Here is a 16,244-nt window from a genome sequence, read left to right as displayed (position 1 = left end):
TTGAAGAATTGTCAGTCACTTGCGTCAATAGAGGTTGATCTGGAAAGTACCAAAAAGTCTCTAGCAAACTATATGACCAAAGAAGAACTAACCACTGTTGACAGAAATAGATACGAAATTGGAAAATTACCAAAGAAAAATTGAGTCCAAGAAAATGAGGAAATTCAGGAAAGACACTCTAGATTATAAATTAGACATTGTGTACTCTTGGAATGAATATTATCAACAAAAAGACCAACAGAGGAGTGGAAGACCATTTCCCAATAAAAAACCTTCAGCAGACACCAGACCAACATCAGAGGCCTCCAGTAGCGAAACTGAAACTGCAGAAATCGTTATCGAACCAGAAAGAGCTGATAGTGAAAAACAAGAGAGACGGATCAGATACCGAGCACAGCCAAGTGTCTACCAGAGAAATCCAAAGCAGTATACTCATTTTATTTATTTATTTATTTTTTAATACCGAATACGACACGACGAAGCAAAAAGAGAAAATCCCCCAAGGAAGGTGAATTACCCCCCCAAAAAAAACTTGGTGGTAAATATCTCAAAATATACACTATCCAAATTTGAGATAGACATTACAGAAAGGGATATCATTTGTACCACAGTATAGCAGTACGCTACTGAAAAAAAATTGCTCTTCAAATTAACAAGAAAAATGAAATTGAAACTTTTTTCGACACCATGAAAATTCCAGACAAGACACCAATCGGATTTCCTTGAGCTTAAACCAAAGAGTGCCTTCACACCACCTATTCAGAACGCAGCATTGGACACCTTCCAAAAGTTGGTGCTTAAAGACATGAAAGATTAAATTTGGAAACGGGTCAAGAGGGAATCTGACCTAAAGGGAAAAACTAGCACTAGATTGCTTATGGGAAAACCCAGAAATTATTCTTAAACCAGCTGATAAAGGAGGTGCCCTAGTGATAATGGACACTACGAAATATAAAGCTGAAGTAGTTAAACAACTAAGTGACCAAGATACATACTTGGACATTTTCCAAGACCCAACTGAACAAGTACGGGAAATCATACGGAAAACAGAAGCTGAGGTGGAAGAGATTATCACACATAAAACCAAAACTTTCCTCAGCAATACACATCCATTGACACCAGTCATCTATATTTTACCTAAAATACACAAGAATCTGATGGAACCCCCAGGTCGACCGATAATTGCAGCAAACGGCTTACTTGAACCAATTGCTCAATACATTCACAAGATTATCCAACCTTTGCACAGAAATGTACAACATATACTAAAGACACAAATCAATTTCTTAAGAAGCTGGGAGAAGTAACTTTTGATAGAAATACAGATATCCTATTTTCTATGGACGTGACAAGTTTATATACTAACATAACACACCAAGCTAGATTAGAAGTTGTGTAATGGATGCTACTAAATTCAGAAGTGTCGGTCAAAAGTGACCATCTCTTCATCTTGAAACTCCTGACAATTGTACTTAACAATTTCTTCTCTTTTGAAGATAGATATTTTGCCCAAATATCAGGGACATCAATGGGGGCTGCAATGGCCCCAAGTTACGCTCATATTTACATGTCATATCTGGAAGAGACACAAGTAATCAATAACCCAAGATGGAGAGATGAACTGAAATTTCTCACAAGATTTATTGACTATCTATTTGGCATTTGGAGAGGGGGAGAAGAACTTCCAGAATTTTTTGATTTTATGAACAATCTAGCCCCAAGAATCAAATTCACGTACAAATATAGCAGGACCACCATGGAGTTCCTAGATGTTCAGATATACCTAAAAAAAAAACAGCAAATTGGAAACAACGATCTTTGTGAAGGAAACTGATAGGAACGGTCTTCTTTTGGCTACAAGTTTCCATCCAAGAAAAACAATTTCAAGCATCCCTCTAAGTCAGTTTTTGAGATAGAGCCGAATTATCTCAGAAGGTGAATATGATTTAAAATCAAGTGAACTGAGAAATTTATCAAGAGGGGATATGATAATGCAATATTGAATAAACATGCAACGACTGTTAAGAACATCACAAGAGAAGAATCACTTATGACAAAAGCAAAAAATACCAAGACTGATGTGGTATGTTACAACCTACTCACAACAGAGCAGTACAATAAAGAAAATGGTCAAAGAATTGGGGAAATATTGTCCCAGGATGCGACATTGGTCAAATTTCCATCACCTCCATTATTCGCATATAACAAAAGCAGATCATTGAAGGATCATTTGATTAAATCTGACTTCAGTCAAAGGTACTGTTCTGCAAAAGAAACACATAGAGGAACCATACCATGCAATAACTGCAGTTCTTGTAACAATGTGATAAAATGTAATTCCATCAACCATCCCTATATGGGACAAAACATTTCTTTAAAATACACTTCTAAGTGTGACACCAAGAATGTTATATATGGTATAAAATGTCCATGTGGACTATACTATATTGGATTAACAACTAGGAAAGCGTAAATCCGTTGGGGTGAACACAAATCTAACATTATTCGGAATCGTGCAGTTAAATCCACAGTAGCTCAACACTTTGATGCCGCACAACACACTATAGCACAGACTCAGTTCATCATCTTGGAACATGTGAAACTACCGAAAAGAGGAGGCGACATCACTAAATTATTACAACAAAGAGAAATATTTCGGATTCATTGTGTCAAGCTTCTCAATCCAGGAGGGATTAATTTAGATTGGGACCTTAATTGCTATCTATAGACACCCTCATTAGAGAGGGATGAATTTTACTGTGTGACCAATTGAAATGTGATTTATTTATACAAAGACCTTTTTGTGAGCTGCGCACCAGAGATTATATAAGGACTTGAGTAACATTCTTGGGATTGTTATAAAAGCACACTGACCTGCTGGTCACAAATAAGAATCATGCATGCGAAAATGTTTGTCAAAATTCTGAAATGTTTTTCTAATTGCAAGTTTAAGTGATGTACAAGAAATGCAGAAGTATGTTGTATGATATAACATAACATTGAATAACGCAATAGCTATAATAGGCAGAGTTTGAACAAGGATTACTGGGCCGTTAATTGTAGGTTTTATTATCAACCTACGCAATTACGTAGTGCCACGTAATAAATCTATGGTGATTAATTTGCAATAATGATACTTTCTGAAATTAGGCTGTAAGTGAATTCTAACTACATCTCTATGGATATAAACCACTATGACAGAAGCTTGGATTAATCTAAAAGAAAAACATTAGTCCACTCAATATGGCGCCCAAAACGGCACCCAACAGTATAGTCTAAACTAAACCAGCTACGAGCTCTCGTGGTTGCCTAGCGGCTCACGCCGCAGCTCGACAACCACGAACATCACAGCGAGAGGGCAGCTCGCGCGATGCAGATGCAAGAACAAATAGCTCAGTTCAGGTAAGATTTTCTTTTCGCGTGCGATCGTGGACATAGGAGCTAGTTATAGTTACAAACCGTGATTCCGGGAACTAAACTAATCCCCGTCACCACAGATTATCGGGGTAAGCGCAAGTGAAAGCAAGAAGTATTACGGGTCGGCGAGTAATTCCTCAAAAGCTGATGACCGTAGGGGCACGGCTACTGTGAACTATTCCATGCACACCAATAAGGTAGGAATAATAGAAACAAGATAGACGGTTAACAGAATGAATTAACTAAAATATGACAATCACATTTAGGGCATTCTAAAAGTGAATTGCCTGATTTGGTTTCAGGTTTTCTCTAGAATTGATGCCATAACATAGTCAAACATATTTTTTCTGGAAACCATGTACTGGTTAACAACTCTCACAAATTAGGTGATGTGCAGGGGGACCCAGTGCTTAAAAAGCGCCTGTTCCCTCTACACACCACCGTTCATCACAATTGATTTTACTACTAAAACATAATTCATCCTGATTTTACAGCTTTGAAACTTCCCCTATTTCGCGGCAAACTTTTCTTGAAAGGGAGATTCTAATTCTAAGGTTAGTACATATGAATTGAGCCAATTTTAAGATTGATCTTCAACATATAGATTACATATTAAATAATGTAAACAAATTAATTTGTTTTGCAGAGAATATCAAAACGATCCAATACTCTAAAACCTGAAGAAGGGCATCGCCCGAAACGCATAGTTTAAAGATAGGAAGCACATTGGGAAACCTATCAAGATTATTGGATCATGTGAACAAAAGCAGTTGGAAACATATGAGGGAAATATGTAAAAGAAATTTGTATTGTGAAAAACATGAAACATGTAAAATACCTTGTTTATGATGTAAATTGGGATTTCTTTTTAATGAAACAATAACTAACATGTAAATGCTCTTTTTTGCAAGATAAATACTGAACTAATTTGCACCAATTGAATTGTTGCCTACTTGCAAGTATTTCTAAATTTGTTGAATCTATAGCAAAATTTGCTTTGCCCTATGCTGTGCCTCAATTTGTACGAGTTTTTTGTTTCACCACTCATTTATTTGCTTCTCTACTGGAGCCTGACCAGCCCTGCTAATCCTTTTTTTGGCAAATGCACACACGCATTCTAATCTTACTCCGTGACCTCCAGCACTCTGAACTTCCAAGGGCGTTCCCGCTAACCGCATTGAAACTAGAATGGTAAAATGGCGCTATAGAAATGACGGGTGCTATCTTGAATCTTTACTGCTTTGTAATCCATTCCCATCTTAAAAATGTGTATGGTCTGTCACTAGTGAAGGACTAGTGATGAAAGCTAACATTGCTTTGTGTTGGGGAGAATTCTCAGAAATGTGTTAATTCCAGTCACCCTAGAGACCCCCACCAACTTTGCTGGATTTTGAGGACTTGATTTTTATTTTTTACCTGGAGATAGTGAGAGCCTTTTTTCCCACTCTCGTATTTTGTGTGTTTTACTCGTGTGTTCTTTGATTATGGGGTTTTAGATAACACCATAGGCATCATCTTTTAATTTGTGATACACAGCACCCTCAGTGCAGTGACACGGGGGAAGCCTTTTAGGCTGTCCCAAGGTTTAGATGCCTTCTCTGGGATAAACTGTTTCCCAGAGAAAGTAAAGTTAAATTGACTTTACTAGTCGTTTTTTTTTTTAAATGTCTAGACCCACACCCTATCTTACAATAGTGCTAGAGGGGGTTACCTAGTTCCACTATTTCTAGAAACTCATGTAGCAGTCAAATGCTACCCTTTCCTATCGAAATGGCTGGTGGCAGTGGTTTTACAACGAACTACCATGATTTTTCCCGACTGCGAAAACCGGTAGCTAAAAATCACAGGAGCAATGTTTTTCAAGATGGCTTCTGAGCCCCCATTGTTTAAACAGGTCTTTGTCGTCTTTTTTCGCCATTTCTTTTTGGAAAGGTCTTTCTAGTTTTTGGCTCTGCGCGCCATACCAGGTTTGGTCCCTTTGTTCTTACGCCTTTGGCGGGCTTCAGGACTGAAGACCGCCTCTGGCGGCTGAGTGTCTGGGGTGGGCAGGAAGTGAGGGAGGTTCCCGAAACTCCCTGTGCTTAGTCTCCTAGGAGACCCAAATGCACTCTGGTGTGATTGGCTGACTGTCTGGTTAGGACGGCCACTCTGCTGGGTGAGTGACAGCTAGGCTGGAATGAAAGGGAGATAACTGTTTAAAAGGCAAGTCTTTCAGACTGGAAAGCAGAGTCGACCATTGGAACGGAATGAAAGAACCGAAGAAGAGCTAGAGAACAGCTGCTGCAACTCCTGGACCATTGGTTTGCCCAGTGAAGCCCTGCTGCAGGTCCGACTTGCCAAGGTCGTCTCGACAGAGAAGCCCTTCAAGGACGAATTCTCCCTTTTTGAGTTGGTGGGACCAATCAACTCGCCAAGGCTGGTTAGGATTAACTAGGGAGAGTGACACCAGCTTGTGTGCTTGAATTACAGCTACTGGAACTGAAGTGACTCCATTTTGTTGGCGTTTTCCGGTGATCCTGTGCAATGCAGGAGTCCTCAGATGTCCTCCCTCTTGTCCCCACAATTGAGGCTCAGGAACAGTGAGATCTGCAGGAACTGCCAGGAGCCAATGACTTCAGCTGCATTTGTTTCTTCATACTAAGGTAGTGTGCCAACCCGATTGAAAGAAGGCCACTCTCGCAGTGAAAGTTTGTGGAACTTTCCCAATTTACAGGCCTAATCAGCTTGTGACCCAATTTTTTTTTGCTTTTGTTTTTACCGCCTAAACTACTTCTGAGAACTTTTGCAAAGACATTACCGTTTGATACCAGAACTGCTCTTTCCTATCCAGCACACTAGCCCATTTACTTTGGCCTAAGCCTATTGACTTGAATTGAACTCTTCTGGTGAACTGAAACTATTTGCACTGTTTAACAAGTATGTGTGGTCCATTATATTTACCTTATGCCTTTTGCTCACTTCTAAGTAACTGAACTGCCATTTGGCTCCCATTTCAGGGGAGCTCAAACTAAGTTGTGTAGTGTATTGGTTTATAATATTAAGTTGCCTCCTTCTAGTGAATGTTTTCTAAATGATTGTGTAATAAATGAATAAGTGTTTTGCCAAGAAACCTTGAGGATGTGTCTACTTGAACCACTGTGATTGAAAGACCTCTGTGCAATTACTTGTACTGATCACATTCACTCTTGAGAAGCCTGGCTGCTCAGCTCGCTACCAAAAACTGTGTGGTACAGAATTATACCAAAGGTTGGTTTCGCTTACACCTGTAGTCCTAATTGTGTGTGGTGGTCCCAGAGGGTACTGCATGCAATTCTGCCTAACGGGGGGCTTCCCAGAGATCGACATGTTCGCAACTCTGGCGAATGCACAATGCCCAGATTACGCCCCAGGTTCTTTCAGAACCACTCCAAGGGGAACGGTCTCTGGATCAAATGGTCGGGAATTTGTCTACGCCTGCCCCCCGCCCCCTCCCCCCCCAACACCCTCCTGATTCCCCTCCTCAACAGAATAGTGCAGAAGATGCACCAAGAGCCAGTCAGGATGATTCTGGTCGCCCCTGTGGGCCAGCCAACCTTACTTCTCCCGTCTTTGAGGCCTCAGTTAAGCACTGTCCTTTTGGTTGCCCCCAGCTGCATAATCCACCTCCCTGGGCCAGCGAGTCCCTCGTGGCATACCAGACACCTTTCCTCGCTCCCCTCCCCAGTCCTGCCTCCTCAGGCATACCCCAGTCCCCGATTGGTTCCTCCTTTGCTTATCGTGAACTCTACCCTGGTAGCCCCTTGCCCAGCAGCCCCTGCGGCTAACGGCCCCAAGGCAAAGGGCGGCTACTACATTGACGGCTCCAAACTGTGTCTGCAGGGGTCAGGAGTGGAGGCCAGCTGCCAGCCAGCAGCAACCATCAAGGTAGATGTGGACTGTGAGGAGTAGAGCAATAACTCTACTCTAGAAGCCCAGCCACTTAACCTACCCTCAGAAGATAGCAGAACAGGATATTAATGCTAACAAGTTTAACAACTCGAAAGAATTGTGAATTTTAGCGGAGTCACTTCTATACAAGATTGTGTATGTTAGCCATTGCTACATTTAGATAGATTTGTGATTATTAGCTTGCGTCACATCTACACCGGACTGTGAATATTAGCCAGTGCCCAATCTAGATAGAAATGTGGAGATATTCACACGCCACATCTAGAAAGAACTTGGAAATGAGCATGTATCACATTTAGAGAGCGAGGACATATAACCCACTAACCCAATGCTCAAATCTCTGCAGACCTAACTTGCACGAAAATCCACACAACCATCTTCTCGCTCAGCAAACTGCACGCACTTCACCACACTGCAACAACAAACACTTAAATCGCACCAACAGCACACAAGGTCTCGCATCAATCCGATGTTTACACCAAAGCTCAGCGCATGGTGAAAACTGAACTGAAGCTGCCAACAGCACACCACTTTTCTCACTTTCCTATTCACTCTTCACTTGACTAACTCACCCCGACTTCTTGTTTGCAGATTTGCCTGAACACCAATTCCGTTGGTGATGGTGCACGGTACAAATACCTTTAACATTTTAACATATCATGACAGTCGGTCTCCACTCCCCGGAAACTGCCATGCCCTTACAACATGCTATCCCAAAACAAGGGAGGGACATTATGTCCTTGCCCTCAAACTCCCGATTTAGCAGCCTGGCTCCTGAGGTCATAGAGTTCGGGCACCTCAAACTCCCTCAAAGATGTATGGACATATGTGAGGAAGCACAGAAACCAAACACCAGACACTGCTACTCCAGTAAATGGAAGTGCTTTATCTGGTGTAATAACAGGGGTATCAATCCTGTTGATTGTACACCAAAACATATTGTCCTGTACTTAACTTTCCTACTAGATTCAGGTCTGGCTTTCAATTCCCTAAAGGTCCACCTAGCAGCACTTTCCGTGTACACCATGTCCCAAAGCAAGGTTTTGTGGTGGAAAATTCCAGTAATTAAAGAGTTTATGGAGGGTGTAAAGAGGATGCTGCATCCTATCTCAAACCCATTTCCTGGGTGGGACCTGAATGTTTAACTTACCAGGTTAATGGGGCCTGCCTTTGAACCTATGCAGAACGCTAGCTTGAAAGCACTCGCCTACAAGACTGCCTTCCTAGTTGCAATCACCTCAATAAGGAGAGTTGGCGACTGCAGGCCCTTTCAGTACAAGACCCTTTGGTCATGATTCACAAAGATAAGGTGGTCCTGAGTACTCCTCTAAGATTTGCGCCTACATTTATTTCAAAGTTCCATATAAACCAGTCATAGAACTACCCACCTTTTTCCCAAAACCCCCACTAACGTGGCAGAAAGAAGCCTCCACACACTAGATGTGAGGAGAGCGGTTATCTGGGCAAGACTAAGCCACTCAGGAAGACAAACCAGTTCTTAGTTTCAGTGGCAGCTGGTAGAGAATGGGACCCTGTCCCTAAATCAGCATTATCAAAGTGGATCGGGAACTGCAGTACCCTGTTACTCTTGCTAAGAGACCTGCCCTTCACGCCTAGAGCAAAACAGAAAGGTGATGGCTGGAAGGTTTTGAATTAATCATAATCACGGCAAAGCTCTGGGCAACCCTCCAGCCTGCCAAGCCATTACAGAAGAGGAAAAACCAGGCTTGGTCCTACCCCAAAAGGGGCAGTCCAGCCCGAAATGCTAGGTCACATCCCTTCTGCACGAGACCGCAAGCATCCCCAGACATGTTTCAGCCTTGTAGGGTGTCATCAGTGAGTAGCAGCTTGGGTCTCTAGGCCCGGCAGACTCGGGACCCATGTCTGGGCATACCCGTCCCACTCAGTGACTTTAGCAAAACAGAAAGGTGATGGCTGGAAGGCTTTGAATTAATCATAACCACGGGAAAAGCTCTGGGCAACCCTCCAGACCATAGTTTTTCAGCCTGCCAAGCCATTAAAAGCCATTGCAGAAGGGGGGAAAAGGAAGTGTGCTCACGCCTAGAGCACACTTTACTCTGGGTACAGGGGCTACCATAACATTCATTGGTCCTCTTGAGTCCATTTGTAAAGCAGCAACCTGGATTTCTGTATACACCTTTACACAACACTGCTGCCTAGATACACACTCTGGGTCTGATTGTCCAGTGGGACAAGCAGTGCTAAGACCTCTTTGCTACGGTTCTTTCTCACATCACACCACCATCTCTGGGTACTTCTGGCTAGTCTATGCACAGCATGTAATTCTAAGCAGATTAACAAGCATCAGAAGACATGCATTTCTGATGATTGTATCTGCTTAGATTCACATGCGCCCACCCTTCCTCCCCTCATGGAGTAGAAGGAACATGGACATCTTACACCTTCTCGCTTATGTACTCACTCAAGCTGACTATAAGGCTCCCTCACGGCAGAAAAAACACAATCTGAGGGATCTCGACATGTGCAGGATTTTGGGTAGACTGCACGTCAAGTTAGAGATGGTGTTGCATACTCTTGCGTCCCGTCCCCATGCCTCCATACTGCACAGGGGCGTCCCTTCCAAGGGACGGGAGACAGAACCTTTTTCACCAGAAAAAAACTTCCACTTAAATTTTAGGTGTGCAGGGGTGTGGCCCAGGGAGCACGAGTTGCCCTGGCTCCGCCCTCTGGCGCCACACCTCTGACCCCTTTTCTGCGTCGACCGGAACGGGCCAAATTCATCAGCTCTCGTGGGTTTGGCTTCGGCCATGTAATTCCATGCGCGGATACTTCTTCTTTGTCTTTATCTTTTTATCATTCAGGTGCTCTGTTCTCAGGCGTCCCACTCCTTCCTGGTGCATGTTTGCTTCACAGGGTTCAGCAGGTGTCCATCCTGCAACGGGCTGTTCCCAACTTCAGACCCCCACGCCCTCTGCCTACGTTGCCTTGGCCCAGACCACGGTTGGCAAGCTTGTACAGCGTGTGACTCGCTGTCATCGAAAGCGCTGAAGAACAGACAAGCCAGGTGGAGGGAGCTCTTCCAGAAGTAGACTTCAGAGGACCTCAAGAACTTCATGAAACATCAAGCCAAGCCCAAGGTAGGGCTGATATTCTCCATCTCACCCCGCAAAGGAGACTCCTTACCCAGGTCTCACCTGCGCGGGAGGAACCAGTCAGGTTCTTCTACCAGCACGTGCACCGAGGCTGCTGCAGCTACCGGCCTTCGGGCCGAGGGATACTTGGATCCTCCCGGTGGTGGTGTTGAGGGACCGGAAGGTTCTTGTACCGGATTGTCATCCAAGGGGCTCCCCTTTGTACCAGCAATACATCTAAGAGGGCGTCTAAACGCTGCTCTATCGAACCCCCCCCAACCCCCCACCCCCCCACCTGGGTCGAGGGTGTTGCACCTACCGGGCCTAGACCCGAGGATCAGGGTAGGCCTCGTGATCCACACATGAGTCTTGGAGGAGGCTTGGTCCAGGGGGCTGAGTAGCACGTCACAGGCACGTGGCAGGCAGCTTGACAAGATGGCCGCAGCGCCAGACGGAGGCACCCGTCAGACGCCCTTCCAAGAATTCGCCAAAGAACGAGTATCGAGGTGGGAATGGCCTCATCCAAGTATGTGGCCTACAGCCTACCCCTCTTTTGCACAGGGCAGCTTCCCACTGCGTCCATATGGGCAGGGTACGCAGTGGCACCAGCAGCTACCCAGTTGGCACCCCCCCCTGCCGCCTCTTCGGCCAGTGAAGAGGGGTTCTTTGAAAGGTTCCTCTGCCTCCATGAAGTTACCTCGGATGGGGTTATCCTCAGACTCCATCCAGCCTCTGCCGCCTCCTTGGCATCGGACTGCGGTCCCTGTACCCCAGCCTCCGGTGCCAACTACTACTCTTCCTCCTCCACAAGATCCACCGTATCCACAGGATACGGATGAGGCGGTGGTTCTGGATATGCCATCCTCAGCCAGGGCCTTCCACAAACATCTTGCAGGACTGGCAGAGTATCTGGGTGGGCCAGCCCCAACCAGAGGTCGAGTAACTGCCGGAGGGGGTTCTGGCTGAAGTTCTCACGCGACGCCCCTCTGCCAAAACGGAGATTCCACTGCAAACCGATGTAGTCTCCCTGGCCAAGAAGGATTGGCTCAAGACCCACTCCGCCCAGCTGGTCAATCTACGCCAAGTACAGGCAGATGGAGGGGGGGGGGTACACTCTTGTTCTCGGCCCATCTTCAGCCACACTCCTCGGTGATCGCTGCAACATCACTACTCCAAACCTCAGTCGTCCTGCGCCTCCTGAGGCTCTACTCAGCAAGGAGAAGATCTTGGAGGCGTACGGGTAGAAGCTCTATTCCAACGTGTCTTTGCATCTTCGTCAGGCCGATGCCATGCTTGCTGCCGCCAACCAAAGATTATGGTGGGAAATTGCGGAACTCCCTACTCGGAGCCAATCAAGCTTTAAGGTGGGGCTGGCCGAGGCCAAGCTGGTGGCGCATGACCTCCATGGAATCCACCGTGGCCCATATTGACACCTCTCATGCCCATGGTGATACAGATGGCATGGCCAGGACAGGCTGGCTCTGTAACAAAATTCAACCTGGACGTTCAGGAACTCATATTAGATCTACCATTCGAGGGTGGTGGGGGGGGGGGCTCTTCCACACAGACGAGGAGCTGGACAAAAAGAAAAGCAGCTCACAAACGGCCAAGTCTTTAGCCATCCTGACACAGACCACGCCCAAATCATACACTCCCATCTCAGCAGCGCTCCGACAGGGGTCTTATGTACTGAGGTTTCTGCAGCTTCAGGAACAGAGATCCAGGTAGCCGTACCGCCTGCTGTCTCAGAACCGGCGCAAGCAACAAAGGGGGGGGGGGGAGACAGGAGGGGGAGTAAGGGCTTTATCCAGTCCCAGTCCCACTCCTCTGTGACAGCCTCAGTGGGAAAGAGGGCATGATACTCCACTTCGGGTCCATGTGTCTCTAGTCGGGGGGCAGACTTGCGCTCCACGCACATTTCTGGTGCCAGAATTTCGCCGACCCCTGGATCCTCTCCGTAGAATCCACAGGGTACCACCTCCCTATCCCAGCCTCTCCTCCACTCCCACAGTTTGGGACAGCAACTCTTTTGGCAGAGGTCTGGTCGCTCGTAGAGAGCCAGGCAGTGGAGGAAGTCCCAGCCTCCCAGCGAGGCTTGGACTTTAATTCCAGGATTTTCGCCATTCAGAAGAACCAGGCGGGCATGAGTCGTGCTAGACCTGTCCACCCTAAACCTCTCCTTATCCCTGTAAAAATTCAAGATGGTTACACCAGCTTTTATAGCGGAGACATTGTGCAAGGGAGACTGGATGTGCTCCCTGGATCTGAAGGACGTGTACTTTGCACGTCCCGATTTGGCAGCCCCATCGTTCTTTCCTATGGTTCAGGAACATGGGCTACAATTTTCAATACAAGGTCCTTCCTATTGGCCCACGCCACAGAAACTAGTTACCGGAGCTGGCTAACGGGTATTGTCTGTGGACCATCCCAAATGGGTATTTGCTGATTTGGAAAACTAAGAATGTGTGTTTTCAAGCATTTTAGTGTTGCTGCATATTGCCTCCTTCTGAAGGTGGCTTATTCGAACTGACAAATTAATCATTGTTTAATCAAGAAACCTTGTGTGTAAAGTTTATTTGAATACTTGTCACTGAATCTCTGCAACTCCCCTACCGCTCACACTGACCCCTCTTGAGATGAGCTTGGTTGCTCAATACGCAACCAACCTATGCAGTACAAACTTATAGGAAAGGTTGGGTTCCTATTGCCAGGAGGTCAGGGTTGTTGTAGTGCACCCTAAGGGTACTGCATACAATCTTGCATAACAACTGGGAACGATCTAACCTGTACTCCTTGTGAGATATAAAAAGTAAACAGGTTTTACTTACCTTGAGTTAGCTGTGTGCATCCAAAAATGTTACTGAGTTACTGCTCATCTCAGTGTTTAACTGATCTCAAACACCTGTAAATTGAATATTAATTACATCCTTAGGTTTTACTCAACTAGTATAACTGTTATCACACTAGTAGTTTTTACTGTACTGGGAAGAAGTGTTCCAATATTCACAAAGTATAATGTCCAGTTGACTGGGTTTTGTACTGAGTCACTGTACCACTGATAGGTTTGACTGCCCTTGCATTACTGAATGTAATTGTGAAAGTAACCATTGGTTTTTACTCCCCAAGAATAGGTGTGACCTAAACTGTTTATGAAAAGGTTTTACATCCCTAGAAGTACTGTTTAGTATAGTGTTTTTATAATTGTGATTTTTGTGTGTTAGTACCTACCCCTAGATTTAGCTGGGTCTAAATAAATTTATTTTTACATACATAGTGTTGGTGTTTCTTTTGACCATTTGTATTACAATTTCATGTGTACTGATTCTACACCCCTCTCTCCTAAGGTGAGCCTGGCTGCTCTGTCTACGCTACCATGTACTCTGGTGGTACATCCTTATACTAAGAGTGGAGTCTTGTACTGCCTCTGTTGAATGGTTTTGTTGAAGTTGCGTAGCACTTCAGAAAAACTGTCCTAACAGTGACGGTCACCTGCGCAGCGCCTGTGCATCTGAAAGCCGAAAAGAGGGTGGGAAATCGAACCTCTGACAACCCGTAGACTTGCCAAGTATGGACCAATATCAAACCAAGTGCGTTGAGTGGAGCAGTCACTTACTGGTGGCCCTTTGTTCATCCAAACTCAGAATGTTATTTTGACCTTCTCTTTGGCTTGGGTAGTATCCGCTTCCTAAAGCCCTGCGAAACTTAGGAACAGCTCTGTTCATCGTAGCAGATCCTCTCTTGGAACCAGTTGTCCCCCTCCACCCACTTCAGAATTCTTCCCCTAACTTTTTCCTGCCACTTAAATACTTTGTTGTAATCACGAACGGGTGTTTTTAAGCATGCAATGAACATTGTGCACAAGGCTCCATTCATCTTATGTCTGGACTTCTAAAGTTAGGTTAGCCATCTCTGAAGACTGTTGGTGCTAAAAACGTTTTTCACCCCTTTCCAGGTATGGGTGGAGTTACTAACTTTCTCCCACTGACTTGTGTGGTGTTTCACTATTGCATTTCAGTATTCATTTGTGTTATTGGGCCCACAATAAATAGTATTTTTTTGTATACTAGTGTCCAGTTGTAGTTTGTGGTCCTTCATTGTGTTCTCATTGGAGACCCCTGATCACCCCCACTCCTCCTGAGATTAAGCCTTGACTGTTCTCCAAGCTACTGTGAATTGGTTTGGCTATCTTCCCGGAAGTGTCCCCTGTTCATCTAACAAGGTTGGCCTCCACAAGTCCAGAACTCCATTCTAACACTGTAACCAGCTTTGCTGAAATACCATGATCCTGCATGTCTCCATAAACTCGAGGTAAAGTGAAGGAAAGGGAGATCACGAATTGATTGCAAGTGTAATCTTGATTACACCCTATATTGACCATTTAATCTTACATGTGTAGGTCCACCAGCAGTAACAAACCACTTTCATGTCAATTTGGAACTCTGCTGCCTTTGTACCTGGTTTGTGTGTGGGAGGTGCACTCTTCATTGAGCATAAGTGGGACTTATGCCAAGTTATGCAACATGTAATAGTTTGACATCTGCATCCAAACGTATCAAACTTTGACTGCCCGATTAATCAAATGGGAGATACATGCAGAAAAAAGTAATGAGTTTTACCAAACCGCTTCAGGAAGCGCAGACTAAGTTTACTGAGCTAAAGTACTCTTCATTTCCTGATTGTGAATGATATAAATGTGCACAGAAGTTTGTATGTTTCCTTTGCATATAACATTGTAAACCCCAAATGATGGCATATATTTCTGTGGAACCTTTATTTTTGTAATACTGGTAAGGCGCTTCATTTAATTGAATAGATTTGGACAATTTTATTTTTATGCTATTGAAATGATGCTTACAAATCCAGAAGTTTAGTACAATACAAAATGTTTGAGCTGTTAGTATTTCAGAATTTTGATGTTTTGGTGTAAGAGCTACTTGTAGTAGTACATATAAACAGTGTAATTGTTTAGAAGACTAGTTTCCCTTTAGGGATGTGGTTTGTCATGATTAGTAGCCTAGGTTTGTTGCATTTCCTGCAGGCTTTCTCCTGGGCTTCAGTGACCAGTAAAAACCTGCCTCCTAGTGGTACAGTTCCTTCCTCTGGAATTCCGCCCCATGTTGTTAAAGCACCAGCCTCACAGGTAATCGATCTGTGAACGCGTTAGATTTTTCTTATTTGCAAATTGCTTAAAGCTTTACAAAATTAAGTTGTAGTTATTTGTACACATTTGTTGGCTGATGGAAATCCTGCCTAAAATGTTCCAGGTTGTTTCAGAGCTCGGTGGTCAGTTTTGTCCCTTCATTCGATTCTGAGGGAGGCAGGCAGATCACAGGCTTAATTAACACTTTAGGCATCATTTTGACAGCTTTTAATTTTAACTGTCTTTTTTTAAAGTTTTTTTTTCTATGTACAACATTTGCCCTAACTAGAGGGAGGGAATCCAAAGCAAAATTCTATTTTTGTTAAACGCACGTGGTGGGGCCTGTTTCAAACTTCTTTGGTGTTAATTGAAATTAATCTTTTATAGCCACGTGTCACTTTTATTCTGATTAGAACATTTATTTGACATTTTAGTTTGGTGAATAAAGTAGAGGTTGGGCAAAACTAACATTTAATGTTTTATTTGTATTGGTCTTTCCTTTTGTAATTGCCCATTCTTTACTTTTTATTTTTCTCTTACTTGGAACTGTATTCTCTAGAAGCAGGTCCTTTAACCGAATGGCACTGGCATGTGGGCAAGAGCTATTTTAAAACACTGGGTGTTTGATGCACACACGTTTAATTGCA

The 16,244-nt window shown here is 44.2% G+C and overlaps 1 protein-coding gene across 5 annotated transcripts in view; it reads left to right on the top strand.

Annotated features, from left to right (window-relative positions):
* G3BP2 (G3BP stress granule assembly factor 2) overlaps window positions 1–16,244 on the top strand; it is a 395,323-nt gene that overhangs the window by 313,911 nt on the left and 65,168 nt on the right. For 3 of the 5 annotated variants that reach the window (XM_069630573.1, XM_069630574.1, XM_069630577.1), the window contains one exon: window positions 15,496–15,597. The exons of the other annotated variants lie outside the window; for them this stretch is intronic. In XM_069630573.1, the coding sequence (XP_069486674.1) occupies window positions 15,496–15,597 (102 nt within the window). The remainder of the gene's footprint in view (window positions 1–15,495; window positions 15,598–16,244) is intronic. 5 annotated transcript variants of the gene reach the window in all.

Source organism: Ambystoma mexicanum, chromosome 6q (genome assembly GCF_040938575.1).
Source record: "Ambystoma mexicanum isolate Mex_15411 chromosome 6q, UKY_AmexF1_1, whole genome shotgun sequence".
In the NCBI taxonomy this organism is placed as follows: domain Eukaryota; kingdom Metazoa; phylum Chordata; class Amphibia; order Caudata; family Ambystomatidae; genus Ambystoma; species Ambystoma mexicanum.
Note: the sequence above shows the minus strand (reverse complement) of the source record. Positions and strands in the feature narration are given on the sequence as shown.